The 17,283-nt window shown below is 46.0% G+C and overlaps 1 protein-coding gene across 2 annotated transcripts in view; it reads right to left on the bottom strand.

Annotated features, from left to right (window-relative positions):
- The window catches only part of LHFPL3 (LHFPL tetraspan subfamily member 3), a 111,723-nt gene that overhangs the window by 60,322 nt on the left and 34,118 nt on the right, over positions 1–17,283 (bottom strand). For both annotated transcript variants that reach the window (XM_075857306.1, XM_075857305.1), the window contains exon 2: positions 6,352–6,588. In XM_075857306.1, the coding sequence (XP_075713421.1) occupies positions 6,352–6,588 (237 nt within the window). The remainder of the gene's footprint in view (positions 1–6,351; positions 6,589–17,283) is intronic.

Here is a 17,283-nt window from a genome sequence, read left to right on the forward strand (position 1 = left end):
ACTGTTACATGTGGGGGGGGGGTTCCTTTTTTTTTTTTTACTAAAGTAGTGTGAAGATGAACAGTTTGTTTACCTCTTGAGCCTAATTAATGTTTATGCCATCTTTTTTTCTGATTTTTCTTCTCTTCAGTTCTGGTGATTATGTGACCAAATAAAACAGCCTTAGAGTACTTCCCAGTTACTCAACACAAAAATTTACACCACAAGTGAGAAGATGAGCATCCTGTGAGCTTAAAGGGTAGCTAAACTTTAGAAAAACTTCTGACATGTCATAGCAACACGTCAGAAGTTTTGATCGGTGGGGGTCTGAGCACTGAGACACCTCCATCACTAAAACGAAGTGAGCGGGTAAGTGCTGAGCTGTTTGGTTTCTGAATGGATTTTCTCAGAAACCCGAGCAGTTAAGTGTACGGGCTCAATAGAAAGTCTATGAGCCCGCACACAAGGGGTGTAGCTAAAGGCTCCTAGGCCCAGATGCAAAAGTTCACCTTGGGCCCCCCCCACGAAACTTCTCTTTACAGACGCTGGTTGCGACCCGTTTTTAACTTTCAGCCGCATTGCTGTGTCTCTAAAGTAACCCATCTATGCAGCACTAGCAGCCACAGATGTTGTTAAGAGTCTTAAAAGATCAGGGGCACAAGTCCCAACTCATATGTTTTGCTCCCCTCAAAACAAAAATATACAAACGTATACTTTTATAACACGGCAGGCTAAGACACAGCGGTGCAGCTGAATGTATAAATATACCTAAATAATGTATGTAGTGGTTCAGAGTGCACAAGATCCGGTAGGTGTACGAATAGGGTCCCAACCCAATTACGTAGCAAAGAAATATTCAGCACACAAGGTGATGATTTTAGCAAATCTTTCGGTTTTATTTTATCAAAAATTGATGCCAGAGGTTTAGTGCGATGTTTCGGTCGTATATTAGACCTTCGTCAGGCACTACAAAAGCAAAATATATTGCAAAACAGTAGATTAGCGTCAACGATGATGCTAATCTACGGTTTTGCAATATATTTTGCTTTTGTAGTGCCTGACGAATGTCTAATATACGACCGAAACGTCGCACTAAACCTCTGGTATCAATTTTTGATAAAATAAAACCGAAAGATTTGCTAAAATCATCACCTTGTGTGCCGAATATTTCTTTAATATCTAAATAATGTATTCACCAAATAATGGTCATATACCCGTTCTACAAAGTGAAAACACTACAGTTATATCCAGTGACTCACAGGTGACGTCTGCTCCGATTGTAATCCCTTTTCTTCTCTATTCAGGTCCAGACCACCATGATGACTTCTTCCAGCCACGACTCTGCATTATGCTGCTATCCCCAATGGCACTCTTTGTGCCCCTATACAGTAATAGTGGCCCATTTGTTCCCCATAAGCGCCTCTATTCACTGTCTATGACAATGCCAGAAACAGCCGAGCGCTGTACTCGGCTGTATCCTTCTTTCCCATAGACTTTGAATGAATACTCACAGAAGTAACAAGAAATAAAAGCATCAAGGTAAGTAAAAATCTTTAAAATTTCTAGGCGGCACGCCAAACACTCTCGCCCGACCCTGGGTTTCGCCCTTCCGGCTTCCTCTGGGGCATGTGTGACGTGTCTAATTAACAGGTTTATATAAACCTGTTATTTAGACACGTCACACATGCCCCAGAGGAAGCCGGAAGGGCGAAACCCAGGGTCGGGCGAGAGTGTTTGGCGTGCCGCCTAGAAATTTTAAAGATTTTTACTTACCTTGATGCTTTTATTTCTTGTTACTTCTGTGAGTGTGGATTAAACTTGGCGTGGAGCAATCTTTTTGCAGAGGGTGTTGCACTATGTGTCTTCCTTTTTCCATCTATTAGAGACATAAGATCCTTTTCCTACCAGGAGTTCTTTGAATGTGGAGAGAGACGATAAGGAGCTTGGTGGAACTACAAGGATAAGAATTACCATCCACACCCTCATTGGATTGCGGACTGTCCACTGCATTTTTCTGGGAGAGAGCCCATACTGAATGATATTGGACTGTTACCAGTGCCGTCTGAGCGGTAAACTTCACTGTACTTTTATATGATAATTTAGGATACTGGAAAGCAAAAAAACCTTTAAGAAAATGGCCATTACTATATATTGTCTAATAAACCTGTAGGAGCAACCTCCTTATCATCTATAGTTTCCAATGGACAGGTCCAATAGCAGGACTTGGTGTTTCATATTGCAGCACAGCTCCAGACCTCTTGTAATGTGCAATTATGACCCACAGTAAGGCCTCATGCACACGACCGTGTTCGGTCCGTGATATACGGTCCGCATGTCGGCCGCTTGTCCCGGACCGTACAAAGTACAGGGAGCCGGGCTCCTAGCATCATACTTATCTATGACGCTAGGTGTCACTGCCTATCCACGTAACTACTGTCACACACTAAAACATGATTACAGTACGGGACAGTAGTTCCGCGGACAGGCAGTGACCCCTATCGTCATAGATAAGTGTGATGCTAGGAGCCCGACTCCCTGCACTGTGTTCGGTCCGGGACATGCAGCCGACATGCGGACCGTATATCACGGACCGAACACGGTCGTGTGCATGGGGCCTAACATCTAGCCCCCTTATCAGTGTCTTATCCATAACTTGGCTGGAGCTGTCCTGTAATAAATTATGACAATCAGTAACCCCTGTTTATCAGTGTCCTCTCTGCACCGCTCTCACAGCTGAATCCTCCCGTTCTGTCCTTTGAGTGTGTGGCAGAACTAGGAGATAATTGTAGGATAGAATATATAGAGAGAAACAGCAAGATTCAAACACAGCATACGTTATGTAAAGTAAATGAAATAAAACAATGTCACTACATGAAAGAGCCTTGTCCTGAACTCACAGGTGTTGGTGGAAATAAGCTATGATAAGACAGAACCAGCACCTTCCTTACTCTGCCTGCGTCCGCGAGTGTATCTAGAATCCTCATCCCCTGTCTCCTCCAAACCAGTGCCTCAGAGCACAAGAGGGGAGCAGACAGAGGAGGATTCTAGATGCACACACACACTGCTGCACATGTGCTGTGCAAGGAAGGAGTTTATGTAAAAAGTAAGTATACGGTCAGTCTAAGCGTGGCGAGTGGGGGTCTGAGGGCCCCCCTGGCTTAGGGTCCCGGTTGCAATTGCGACCCCTATAGCTACGTCACTGCCGTACACCAATTGCTTGGCAATTGTTTAGTTACCCTTTAAGATCACACACACAGCTTTCATGCATTTTTTTGTTCGCTTTTTTTAACCAAAGCCAGAAATGGGTCCAAAATGGAGTTGATGTATCTCCTTTCTTGTGTCCACTTCTGAGTTTGGCTCAAAAAACGAAGCCAAAAGCTGACACAAAAACTGCATCAAAACGGTGTGTGTGATCCTGGCCTAATCAATATTTAGTGTGACGATATGTGCACGACACAGGCATAAATGGCATGTATGTCCAAATTTGCGAAAGGGTGTATGGCAGCACTTCTCTTAACAGAATGATGCGCATCCCTATGATCTCTCTGCCTTAGGTCATACAATATATGGTAACATGGATATAGGATAAGGCCCTGTTCACATCTGCGTTGGAGGCTCCGTTAGGGGCTTACATCACAGATACCGAATTAGCACATCATGCTGCGCTATTATGTCCGGTAAAATTATAGAAACCATGATGGAACCCATATAAGTCAATGGGTTCTGTCAGGTGTAGTTGTCGTCATGCATCGAATCCCTAGCTTCCGGTATTCTCGTTGACGGAGCAGAACAATGGAGCCCGGAATGCAGATGTGAACACAGCCTAATTCTTTTTATCATGCTTGGGTATTTTATTGAGAAAAGTCGCCTAAGTGGAGCCACAGAAATAGAAGCAACGTTTAGGGCTGTAGCGACCAGCAGGTTTGTGGACCCACTGGCTACCCTGCCAGATTGGCTTAGGGACACTCCGAAGGGAGTTGTCTAAGCAGTCTGGCTCTGGTCTTTGCTGCGGGAAGAATGCCACGTCGCTATCTCTTGAGGTGGTCCCGGCAGAGTAGCTGCTGGCCAGACAGGTGCAAGACAGGCACAAGTAAATGGTTCCTTGATGACAGGTGGATGAAGATAGCAGAACGCAGACAGGCAGAAGGTAAATGGACACAGGCAGGCAGAGGATACTGGATACAGGCAGGCCCCGGGCTACCGGTTGCAGGCTGGCACCGGACTATCGGATGCAGGCTGGCGCCGGACTACGGGATGCAGGCTGGTGCCGGACTACCGGATGCAGGAATGCGCCAGACTACCGGATGCGGGCTGGCGCCGGACTACCCGATGCAGGCTGGTGCCGGACTATCCGATGCAGGCTGGTAGCGGATCACTGGATACAGACTGGTAGCGGATCACTGGATACAGACTGGTAGTGGATCACTGGATACAGACTGATAACTGAAAGCAATAGCTGACATGATCAGGTGCATACAGAAACCTTCGCAGGATAACTCTGTTTCAAAATTGCTCAGGCACCTGGGAGATGGGGGAGGTGCCTTAAATAGTCCTGGGGAGAAGCAGGGGTTATCGGGTCATTTTTGAATTTCGCACTAGGGATCCGGCAGCCTTGTGGGGGAAGAGGCCACTGAGAAAGGTACAGGACTTGGCGGAGTGAACCGCTGGCAGGAAAAGGACCCGCCGCCGGCATTACACGGGCACGAGTCCTTCTTCAGGCAACAGTACGTAGTCAGGATATGTATGTAGTCAGGATATGTATGGCAGCCAGGCTGTTTGGTTCACTTTTGGCTACAATCATAAATTTTACTGAATTTTTTAACAAATCGTTAGTCTTTCATGAAAAATTGCATGAATTTCATGAGTGTAAAGTGCTGGGTGACATTTTCCCAATGTGTCAGGTGTTACTTATGGACATAAGAGTATAATATCTAAACATTTTTTTTAAAAGATATTTGATCTGTTATCTTTATATTCCATAACTCATGAAATTCTGAAACCTTGCTCTTACTTACAGATTCACAGACTTTTTTAATCGAATATTTTAATTAACTAATTTTTGCAATGTTCTTTTAATAGGCACTTTACTCTTCCTCTTTCTGTTTAAATAGGTAAAATTTCATATACATATTTTAGCATCTACTCTTCGTTTAACCCTTTCAGTGTTGGGACAAGTTTCACACATTTGACATTCACACATAAAACCTGAATTATAAAAAAAAATTAAAAAATGTTTTCTCCTTGTTGACCTAGTAATGGGCAGGATTAGGACGTCCAAGAGTTAAACCATATACTTTTTTTTAAATGTAATGAGGATACTTGGACTTGATATAATGTAATAAAGAATTTCTTTAAAGGGTAATTAAACGTTGGACATTTCATAGAGAAGTTTTGATTGGTGGGGATCCGAAGAATTGAGACCCCCACTGGTCCCTAAAAGGAAGCGGCAGAAGCCCTCAGGTGAGTGCTGTGCTGCTTAGTTTCTGATTGGCTTTCCTCAGAATGTCGAGCAAGCGGTGTACGGACTCATATACTTTCTATTGAGCCCATACACCGATCCAAGTAAAGCCAAGCAGAGCTGATCAAAAACAAAGCTCACCCAAACGCTTAGTTTTAGTAATCGGCGGGGGTCGCAGTGCTTGGAACCCACCAATCAAAACTTCTGACATCTCACTACGACATGTCCAATTTTTTTTTTAAAGTTTAGTTACACTTTAAAATCAACAACATTGGTAAGTGTATACATTAAAGTGGTTTTCCCATCAGGGACATTTATGGCATATCCACAGGATATGCCATAGATGTCAGATAGATGGGGGTTCCATCTCGGAGACTCGCACCTATCTCTAGAACGTGGCCCCCTAAACTCCGTTCCATCTTTCTCTGTTCCCGCTTCGACTTGTAATTTCCGACCATGTAAGTAGAAAACGAGCAGAACTCCCTCTGGACACTGTCAATGCAGAGGAAATGAATACTAGCCAAATCGCTTCATCGGTGATACCTGCTGACCAACTAATTTTTAGGGGGCCTTTTAGATGTATAGGGTTTGTCCAAAGCAGACAACTCCTTCAAAGACCGCTTAGCAAGAATTTTAGACTGTAAAATCCATTATAGACCTTTAACATTATACTCTGTTGAATTAAAAACACAATGTTTCACTTATGCAATTCAGTTCAACTAAGCTAGAATAAGTATAGCATAATAAACTTGGTCTATTTATAGAGGTTACCTACATCTACATTCATGTTGAAAAAAATGTAATAAAAAAAAACAAAACAATAGGTGTGGGGAAAAAAGCAGACTGTGCACTGTGTTGCATCGTCTCTTGGTAAGTGTTGAATGTACTCATGTGTATAAATAAATGCTTTTTACCTTTTGTTTCAAGTTTGAGCTGCTCGGCCATTAAGGTGTCCAATCGGTTACCTAGCACAAAGGCCAGAAAAGATAAGATGAGAGCGTCCAAAATTCCAATGATCGCCAAAATATAGGCCCAACGCACTGAACATGCACCAAGGGAATACTTGTCGGTCTTTTCACCACACATACGCTTGACTTCGTCTGCATCCCAACCATCAGGAAATATCATACAACCAAGTACAAGGCAAGCAGCTGGAGGAAAAAAAAATAAGAAATATCACATTATTAAGGCTTGCAGCACATGTAAAAAAATACTCAAAAACAATATCCAAAACTTGAGGATAGGTGCAGAAGAGCTCAGCGGAGTCCCCTGCACCTTCAGCTGTGATTGGCGCTCCCTGTCAAGCTGAAGATGGCTCTCATAAGGGTATGTGCACACACACTAATTACGTCCGTAATTGACGGACGTATTTCGGCCGCAAGTCCCGGACCGAACACAGTGCAGGGAGCCGGGATCCTAGCATCATACTTATGTACGATGCTAGGAGTCCCTGCCTCGCTGCAGGACAACTGTCCCGTACTGAAAACATGATTACAGTATGGGACAGTTGTCCTGCAGCGAGGCAGGGACTCCTAGCATCGTACATAAGTATGATGCTAGGAGCCCGGCTCCCTGCACTGTATTCGGTCCGGGACGTGCGGCCGAAATACGTCCGTCAATTACGGACGTAATTAGTGTGTGTGCACATACCCTATAAGTTCTATGTGAACGGTCTTCAGCCTGACGATGATTGCCGTTCACAGCCGAAGGTGCAAGGTGCTCAGCTGAGCTCTTCTGCACCTTCGTTTCAGCAACGGCGGGGGTCTCAGCACCCCGATCACAACTATTGATATGCCTGCCTGACACACATCAAAAGTTTGATGAAAGTGTAGTTCCTATTTAAATGTAGAAAGATTTACACTATAAGTAATGCTCTTTGAACATTGTTCAAAACTAGGATATTCGTTCGATTAATGAACTATAATTAACATACATCTCTAATTTATTAGTGTGTAACGTAAATTAATTCAATGTTCAACATGGTCAAAATACCATATACTGGGGCCTACCTGGATTTTTTTTTATTACCTGGCTATAAGGACTTTAACCTCTTTCCGCCACTGCAAGTTTTAGTTTGTTTGTTTTAATTTTTTATTGAACATTCAAAACATAGAACTTTGCCCGTGCATTGAAAATGTACATAATTATACAGAATGTAACATTTGAGCTTTTACAAGTAGCTACATTTCATCTTTACATTGTTGCCAAGATCTATTTAGATCAATACTGAGATCATACAGAATGTAAGGTTTGAGTTTTTTATAAGTAGCCACATTTCATCTTTACATTGTGTCTAAGATCTATTCATATCAATACTGGAATCTTTCCACGCAACTTATCAATACAATTCTCTCATACATTATAAATGACATATTTCAAGATACCAAGTCAAAACAGGATAATAACTGTAAACAGTAGTTGTTTTAACTTTGGCAGACATTTAACATCTTATTCTATAATCTTATACCTTGTCATATTTCGCATTCTCTAGGTGTACATCTCTGACTAACTTCTTGGTGTTACGACTGTAAGGGTATGTGCACACGCAGAGTCAAAAACGTATCAAAATACGGAGCTGTTTTCAAGGGAAAACAGCCCCTGATTTTCAGACGTTTTTTGAGCAACTCGCATTTTTCGTGGCGTTTTCTACGGCCGGTTTTGGAGCTGTTTTCATTGGAGTCTGAGAAAATGGCTCCAAAAACGTACCAAGAAGTGTCCTGCACTTCTTTTGACGAGCCGTCATTTTACGCGCCGTATTTTGACAGCGATGCGTAAAATGACAGCTCGTCTGCACAGAACATCGTAAGACCAATTGCAAGGAATGGGCAGATGTTTGCCGACGTATTGGAGCCGCCTTTTCAGGCGTAATTCGAGGAATAAAACGCCTCTATTACGCCTGAAAATTGGTCGCGTGCACATACCCTTAATTTACCCAAATTCCCTTTGAGATCTTCTGTGAGATACCATGTAGTATATTGAAATCCTGCCACCACATCCGCAATATCCATATCAGACAATTGTGCAATAAATGGTTTCTATCTTGAAAAAGCCCGCTGTTTTTTTTCTTTTATGTTTTGCTGCGTCAATCTTATCTGAATACAGACAAACCTCAACGGTTGTATTAGTTGATCTAAGGACCGTATGCTTGAGTCTAACCAAGTTTTTAAAATGCATCTTTTGGCAATGAGCAATATATATTATATATATATATATTATATGTACTAATGACGGTACATGCTTCAAGGACCCTTCCTCATCTGCTTCTATTGAGGCTATTGAATGGAAGAGAAGAAACATAGGAGCCATTGGTAAAGTGCTACCACAGAGTGTCTTTATGTAATCTAAAACTTCCTTCCAGTATCTCTGCGCATCAGGGGAAAACCAGATGCCAGGATACAGGGTGGCGTGCGGTTGTGTGCATTTCGGACATGCATGTATTCTATTTGGGTTATTAGCATTGGGTGGTATTCTGAAAGAATAGATAGCCGCGTGCATCAGTTTGAAATGGGTCTCTCGCCATACCTCATTTATAACATGTTTTCGTACTACATTCCATCCTTCCAATATGTATGTATTAATGTCTGGTATTTTCAACATGCGCCTCCAGTATGCAAAATGAATCTTTGGAACTATCCGTATGCCAGTTTTAGTTTTTCATCTTGTTTCTTAATCCCCACCTTCCATGAGCCATAGCTTTTTTTATTTCTCCGATTACATAGCTGTAGGAGAGCTTGTATTTTGCGGGACGAGTTGTCTATTTAAATTGGCACCATTTAATATACCTTATAATGTATTAAAAAACATTGTATTGTGGAATGAAAAAAAACAAACCGCCAATTCCAACATTTTTATTTTTTGCTTTTCTTTTTACAATGTTCACCGTGTGGTAAAAATGGGATGGTAACTTTACTCTGTAACTTTTTTTAAATTCTTTTATTTTGAGTTTTTAGTAATAAAGTACAAATGTAAGGGAATAACATATGTCGGCTCGCAAACCATCAGATTAATAAAAAGTGCAGATTATGGGGGCGTGGCCTGGATATGCATGGAGGAAGACGCATAGAAGCTGAGCTCCCTAATCCACACAAATACATTTAGTCACGGTGACCGGATTCCACTGTTGCTCCTGCCGTTAAGGATTCCGTCTAGCCCCTGTTTCGGGCTGTTTGAGCTCTTACTGTAATGGCAGGAAGGAGGTGAAGGGAAAGTGAGCCCTAATCTACCCACCGCCCTGTCCCTGCCTACTTGCAACGACCCGCCCTAGGCGACGAGGTACAACTGGGCGGCGGTCCCTACGCTGTCTAAGTGCACAGGAAAACAAACAGGGAACATGCAAGGGAAGGGGCAGTAGCCACGGAACGCCACGAGGAAACGGAGCGGCGAACGGACAGTCAGGACCAGGACGAAGTGAGTACACCCAAGCGGGCAAGGAGACAGAAACAAGCCAGGGGCAAAGCAAAGCAGGTCAAGCAGAACTGCAGCAAGGCAGAAGCACGGCAGAAGCAGGCTGGAGCAAGCAGCAGTGGGGCCAGGAATCCAAAAGAATTACAAGCACTGAGGGAGAGAACAGGGCAGGTAATAAAGGACAGGGGGCGGAGCTAACTCCGACAGACCAGGCCGCGATAGGCTCTCCCACTCCTGAGCCTGCCACCCTGGTTGGTGGGAGATGGTGTCAGTCGAACAGGTCTGGCCTCAGGTGTGGATTGATTAATCCCAGGAGTATACCTAGATGAAGTACCTGGCAGATCCCTAACAGTACTCCCCCTTTTATGAGGGGCCACCGGACCCTTACTAAGGGGACCCGGTTTAGTGGGGAAGAGAAGGTGGAACCTCCTGATCAATACCCCAGCGTGAACATCACGGGCAGGTACCCAAGTCCTCTCCTCCGGCCCGTATCCTCTCCAATGGACCGGGTACTGGAGGGAGCCCTGGACCATCCTACTGTCCATAATCTTGGCCACCTCGAATTCCACCCCCTCAGGGGTGAGAACGGGAACAGGAGGTATCCTCGAGGGGGACCAGGACGGGGAGCAGCGTTTAAGGAGGGAGGCATGGAAGACGTCATGTATGCGAAATGATGGGGGGAGCTCCAGACGGAAGGATACAGGGTTGAGGACTTCAATGATCTTATAAGGTCCAATAAATCGGGGAGCAAACTTCCTGGACGGGACCTTAAGGCGCAAGTTCCTGGACGACAACCAGACCAAATCCCCGACGATAAACCGGGGGTTAGCTGAACGTCTACTATCCGCCTGAATCTTTTGTGCGCTCTGGGACGCCTCTAGGTTCTTCTGAACCTGGGCCCAGACAGTGCACAGTTCCCGTTGAACATCCTCTACCTCAGGATTATTGGAACAACCAGGGGAGACGGAGGAGAATCTTGGGTTAAACCCGAAATTACAGAAAAACGGGGAGACCCCTGACGAGTTACTGACCCGGTTATTCAAGGAAAATTCAGCAAGGGGAAGGAATGAGACCCAATCATATTGACAGTCAGAGATGAAACACCTTAAATATTGTTCCAGGGATTGGTTGGTCCTTTCCGTTTGGCCATTAGTTTCGGGATGGAAGGCGGAGGAGAAGGACAGATCAATCTCCAACTTTTTACAAAAAGCTCTCCAAAATAAGGAAACAAATTGTACCCCTCTGTCAGAAACGATATTGACTGGGGCCCCATGGAGACGCAGGATGTGTTTCACAAACAAAGAAGCTAACGTCTTGGCGTTAGGTAGCTTCTTAAGGGGCACAAAGTGGCACATCTTGCTGAAGCGGTCGACTACCACCCACACCACCGACTTGCCCTGAGATGGAGGCAAATCGGTGATAAAATCCATGGAGATATGGGTCCAAGGTCTCTGGGGAATGGGCAAGGAACGTAGTAGGCCCGCAGGTCGGGACCTAGGGGTTTTGGACCTAGCGCAAACCTCACAAGCGGCGACGTAAGCCCTAACGTCTTTAGGCAACCCAGGCCACCAATAGTTTCTGGTAATGAGGTGTTTGGTGCCCAAGATGCCAGGATGACCAGATAGAGCGGAGTCATGGTTTTCCCTGAGTACCCTCAGCCGGTATTGCAGGGGAACAAACAGTTTGTCCCCAGGGACGTTCCCGGGAGCTGCACCCTGATCAGCCGCGATATCAGAAGCTAAATCAGAATCCGTGGCAGAGACGATTATACCAGGGGGTAAAATACAAGCAGGATCCTTCTCAGAAGGAGGATTGGCCATGAAACTACGTGACAGAGCATCAGCCTTAATATTCTTGGACCCCGCCCTATAGGTAACCAAGAAATTAAATCTGGTAAAGAATAGTGCCCACCGAGCTTGTCTAGGATTAAGCCTCCGGGCCGATTCTAGGAAAACCAGATTCTTGTGATCTGTAAGGACCGTTACCTGGTGTCTGGCCCCCTCCAGGAAGTGCCGCCACTCCTCAAAAGCCCATTTAATGGCTAGAAGTTCGCGGTTGCCAATATCATAGTTACTCTCCGTGGGCGAAAACTTCCTAGAGAAGTAAGCACAGGGGCGGAGATGGGTGAGGGAGCTGGTACCCTGGGACAAGACGGCCCCCACTCCCACCTCGGAAGCGTCAACCTCCACAATAAATGGCTCCTCTTGGTTGGGCTGAATCAGCACGGGGGCCGAGATAAAGCACTTCTTGAGGGTCTCAAAGGCCTGGACGGCCTCAGGGGGCCAATGGAGGACATCAGCACCCTTGCGGGTAAGGTCCGTAAGAGGCTTAGCGACGACCGAGAAGTTGGCAATAAATCTCCTGTAATAGTTGGCGAACCCTAAAAAACACTGTAACGCCTTAAGGGAGGCAGGTTGGACCCATTCCGCCACAGCCTGAACCTTGGCAGGGTCCATGCGGAATTCATGAGGAGTGAGGATTTGCCCTAAAAATGGTATCTCCTGTACCCCAAAGACACATTTTTCAGTCTTAGCAAACAGATTATTCTCCCGAAGGACCTGGAGCACCTTCCTGACATGCTCCACGTGGGAGGACCAGTCCTTGGAAAACACCAGTATGTCATCAAGGTACACAACAAGAAAATTACCCAGGTACTCTCTCAGGATTTCATTAATAAAATTCTGGAAGACAGCAGGGGCATTACACAACCCAAAGGGCATGACCAGGTATTCGAAATGACCCTCGGGTGTGTTGAACGCAGTTTTCCACTCATCCCCCTCTTTGATGCGGATAAGGTTATATGCCCCCCGTAGATCGAACTTAGAAAACCATTGGGCTCCCTGAACCTGATTAAAAAGATCCGGAATCAAAGGAAGTGGGTACTGGTTCCTTACGGTGACCTTATTCAGGTTACGATAATCAATGCACGGCCTAAGACCACCATCCTTCTTCCCCACGAAGAAGAAGCCAGCACCTACAGGAGAAGTCGAGGGGCGAATGAAACCCTTGGCCAGGCATTCTTGGATATACACCCTCATGGCTTCACGTTCAGGACATGAAAGATTAAATATCCTACCCTTAGGAAGCTTGGCACCAGGCACCAAATCGATAGCGCAATCGTAATCTCTATGGGGGGGCAACACCTCGGAGGCCTCCTTAGAAAACACATCGGCGAAGTCCTGAACAAACTCAGGAAGCGTGTTTACCTCCTCCCGGGGAGAAATAGAGTTAACAGAAAGACATGACATAAGACATTCATTACCCCATTTGGTGAGATCCCCAGTATTCCAATCAAACATGGGATTATGCAACTGCAACCAGGGAAGGCCTAAAACCAGATCAGACGATAATCCCTGCATCACCAGTACAGAGCACTGCTCCAAATGCATGGAGCCAACCAGGAGTTCAAAAACAGGAGTATGCTGAGTAAAATAACCATTAGCAAGGGGAGTTGAGTCGATTCCTACTACAGGGATAGGATAAGGTAAATCAATACAAGGCATCTTTAGAGACATAGCAAATTCCACAGACATGATATTAGCAGATGACCCTGAATCCACGAAAGCACTGCCCGTGGCAGCCCGGCCAGCAAACGAGACCTGAAAGGGAAGCAAAATTTTATTGCGTTTCACATTAACGGGAAATACCTGTGTGCCCAAGTGACCTCCCCGATGATCACTTAGGCGCGGAAGTTTTCCGGCTTCTTATTCTTGCGCCTGGGACAGGTGTTCAGTAGATGCTTGTCGTCCCCACAGTAGAAGCAGAGACCATTCATTCTGCGAAACTCCCTACGTTGTCGAGGGGACATGGAGGCCCCGAGTTGCATAGGTACCTCCGAGTCCTCCGTGGAGGGGCGAGGAGACGGGAGCTCGGGGGGGATCGCAGAAAAGTCAGAGGGGAGCACACTGAAGCGTTCTAGCTGACGTTCCCTGAGACGTCGGTCAAGTCGTACTGCTAGGGCCATAACCTGGTCAAGGGAGTCAGACGAGGGGTAGCTAACCAGCAGATCCTTCAGGGCGTCAGATAATCCTAACCTAAACTGGCACCTTAGGGCCGGATCGTTCCACTGAGAAGCTACGCACCACTTCCTAAAATCAGAACAGTATTCCTCAACCGGTCTCCTACCCTGACGTAAGGTCACCAGCTGACTCTCGGCTAAAGCAGTCCTGTCAGTCTCGTCGTAAATGAGTCCGAGGGCAGAGAAAAAACGATCAACAGAGGAAAGTTCAGGGGCGTCAGGAGCCAAGGAGAAGGCCCACTCTTGGGGCCCTTCCTGGAGTCGGGATATGATGATACCCACCCGCTGGTTCTCGGAACCTGAGGAGTGGGGCTTTAGGCGGAAATACAGTCTGCAACTCTCCCGGAAGGAGAGAAACGTCTTACGGTCCCCTGAGAACCGGTCAGGTAACTTGAGGTCGGGTTCTAGAGGTGAGGGGTACTACTAAAGCAGCGTCACCCTGATTGACCCTTTGGGCCAGGGCCTGTACCTGTAGGGAGAGGCCCTGCATCTGCTGGGTCAGGGTCTCAAGGGGGTCCATGATAGCGTCAGCGTAGGAGAAATGGTAGACTAGGTAAGGGCTTGTAATTATGTAATGGCAGGAAGGAGGTGAAGGGAAAGTGAGCCCTAATCTACCCACCGCCCTGTCCCTGCCTACTTGCAACGAGCCACCCTAGGCGACGAGGTACAACTGGGCGGCGGTCCCTACGCTGTCTAAGTGCACAGGAAAACAAACAGGGAACATGCAAGGGAAGGGGCAGTAGCCACGGAACGCCACGAGGAAACGGAGCGGCGAACGGACAGTCAGGACCAGGACGAAGTGAGTACACCCAAGCGGGCAAGGAGACAGAAGCAAGCCAGGGGCAAAGCAAAGCAGGTCAAGCAGAACTGCAGCAAGGCAGAAGCACGGCAGAAGCAGGCTGGAGCAAGCAGCAGTGGGGCCAGGAATCCAAAAGAATTACAAGCACTGAGGGAGAGAACAGGGCAGGTAATAAAGGACAGGGGGCGGAGCTAACTCCGACAGACCAGGCCGCGATAGGCTCTCCCACTCCTGAGCCTGCCACCCTGGTTGGTGGGAGATGGTGTCAGTCGAACAGGTCTGGCCTCAGGTGTGGATTGATTAATCCCAGGAGTATACCTAGATGAAGTACCTGGCAGATCCCTAACACTTACCTTCTGTTGTTTCCGTCGGTGACGGAGTATTCCCTGCTCGTCTGAAACGCAGCAGCTGCACAGCAATCCAAGAGCCGGTCCCCGTGAATCGGGGAGAGGAGGGTGAGGTTTGCTGTGCCTCATACAGATGCTCGCCGGCAGCTACATGTGGTAGGGGGTCCACGTGTGGTCACAGTACTCACCACCTCTGGCGCCATTACATTTCCTCTGGTGGCCACCTTCTGAACGGGGAGTCTCAGGTCAGTGTGCTGCTGCTGCTTCATCTCCAGGAGCATGGTCAGAGGTCTGTGGAATCAGCATCCAAGTCATATCTGGACATAATCCCTGCAGGGTCAAATTAAAGGTGAATTGGATATATTACATATTTCTTCCTTGCCTGTCCTTGTGGAGAACTTTATTGCGTTTACATACTATCAGCTGTTGTGATCTCCGTTGTTATAATGGGAGGCACTTCAAAAAGAAACACTAAATCCAAACCTTCTAAATTTAAGAGTTTTTCAATGCCTCTTCGTCTCAACAATCTGTTGTGAACAGACGCATATCTCTTCCTCCATCTTCGCCCTCTCCATCTTCCAGGGCTGAATCTGTGGATAACGACATGATGAGATGGAATCTCAACCGGTCTCGGAAACCCCTATTAAGAGACTTTTGAACTTTTTGAGGGATTCAATCCAAACAGACATGAGGCAAGTTATAGGTGACCTAAGATCAGATATTCAAGCTATTGCATAGAGAACAGACCATATGGAGCAAAAGCTGGAAGAATTTGTAAAATCTCACAACTTGCTCATTAATGCAAACTCAACTCTGGAGGAGGTATCAAGACTCCCTACTAAAGTTTTGGATCTAGAAGACAGATCCCGAATAAATGACGTCCGCATCAGAGGAATACTGGAATCGGTCACTCCGGACCTTCTGTCTCAATATCTTACAGACCTGATGGCTATAGTTTTGCCACAAAAATCTACTCTAGACCTTATAATTGATAGAATTCACTGCATACCTAAACCCAAACGCATTGCTGTGCATCTTCCTCGTCATACGATTGCACGCATTCATGTGAAAGATACTTTTCTGAGAGGACTAAAAACCTCCCCCGACCTACCAGATCGATTTAAGGACATTGCTCTGTAGCCAGATCTTTCAGCAGCGACCAAGTTAAGATGCAAGGAATTTGCTTCATTGACAAAAATTCTATGGGACAAAGGTATCTTATACAAGTGGGGTTTTCCAATAAAGCTCATCATCACTAAAAATGGAAACCAACACGTATGCCTCTCGCCAGAAGCAGCGATAGATCTTCTACACTCTTGGGTTCTCTTGTCGTCACCTCCCCGGAGTCTTAATCTCAGGAACGCCACCAGGCTGGAGTTTGTTACAACGTTGTGGTCCGATAAAGTTAGCAGATCCAAAAGGAGGCTACCTGACTAATGTTGATGCATCAGCTGTACAAATTCTTCATCAAGGCTTTCACATTTTCACTGAACGCTCTTCATCCTTTCTGACGTTCTTGTAGCTTTAAGCTTACAGGAAAGCCGGACTTTTGTCTCCAATATCATTTCCCTGAAAGAGAGAATTTCCTGTTTGGTAATTATGATGTATTACCTATTGTTTTTGATGTTCCTTGTTCTTTTTATATTTTTTGCTGTGTCACTCCTATTATTTACTCTCCCCGTGCGTCCCAATGGGTCTTAAAGGAACAGTGTCATCACAAATTATTTTTTTATATGTTAAAGATGTTAGTGCTTTATTAAAAACGTTTATATTCATTTGTGTGTTTGTGTTTTACTTTTTCTTATTTTTACACTTTTTCTTCCCTATGGGGGCTGCCATTTTTTGTTCCATTTCTGTGTGTCGATTAACGACACATACAGACATGGAATACGGCAGCCACAGTCCCATAGGGACTGCGAACGGCTCCCGTCCCATTGACTGCAGTGTACGGCGTCTGTGTGGGAACTGCGCATGCGCCGCTCCCACACAGTCCTATTCGAAATTGGCGCCGTCCGGCGCCATTTTCCTGTGGACCGGAAGTCGCGGCCGGACAGTAATATTACTACTTCCGGTCGCGGCTTCCGGATTTGTGCACTTGCACCAGCGGCAGCAAACGGAGCGGACGGGCCGGAGGGAGCCGCGGCGGCAGGAGCAGGTAAGAGATTTCAATGTATGTTCGTGTTTGTGTGTGTTTACTACTGTATGTAAACCTACTACACTGTGGGTTAGCTCAAAAAATGGCGACACACAGTGTAGGAGGTTACACCGTTCAAACCCC

The sequence above is a fragment of the Rhinoderma darwinii genome, chromosome 3 (genome assembly GCF_050947455.1).
Source record: "Rhinoderma darwinii isolate aRhiDar2 chromosome 3, aRhiDar2.hap1, whole genome shotgun sequence".
In the NCBI taxonomy this organism is placed as follows: Eukaryota; Metazoa; Chordata; class Amphibia; order Anura; family Rhinodermatidae; genus Rhinoderma; species Rhinoderma darwinii.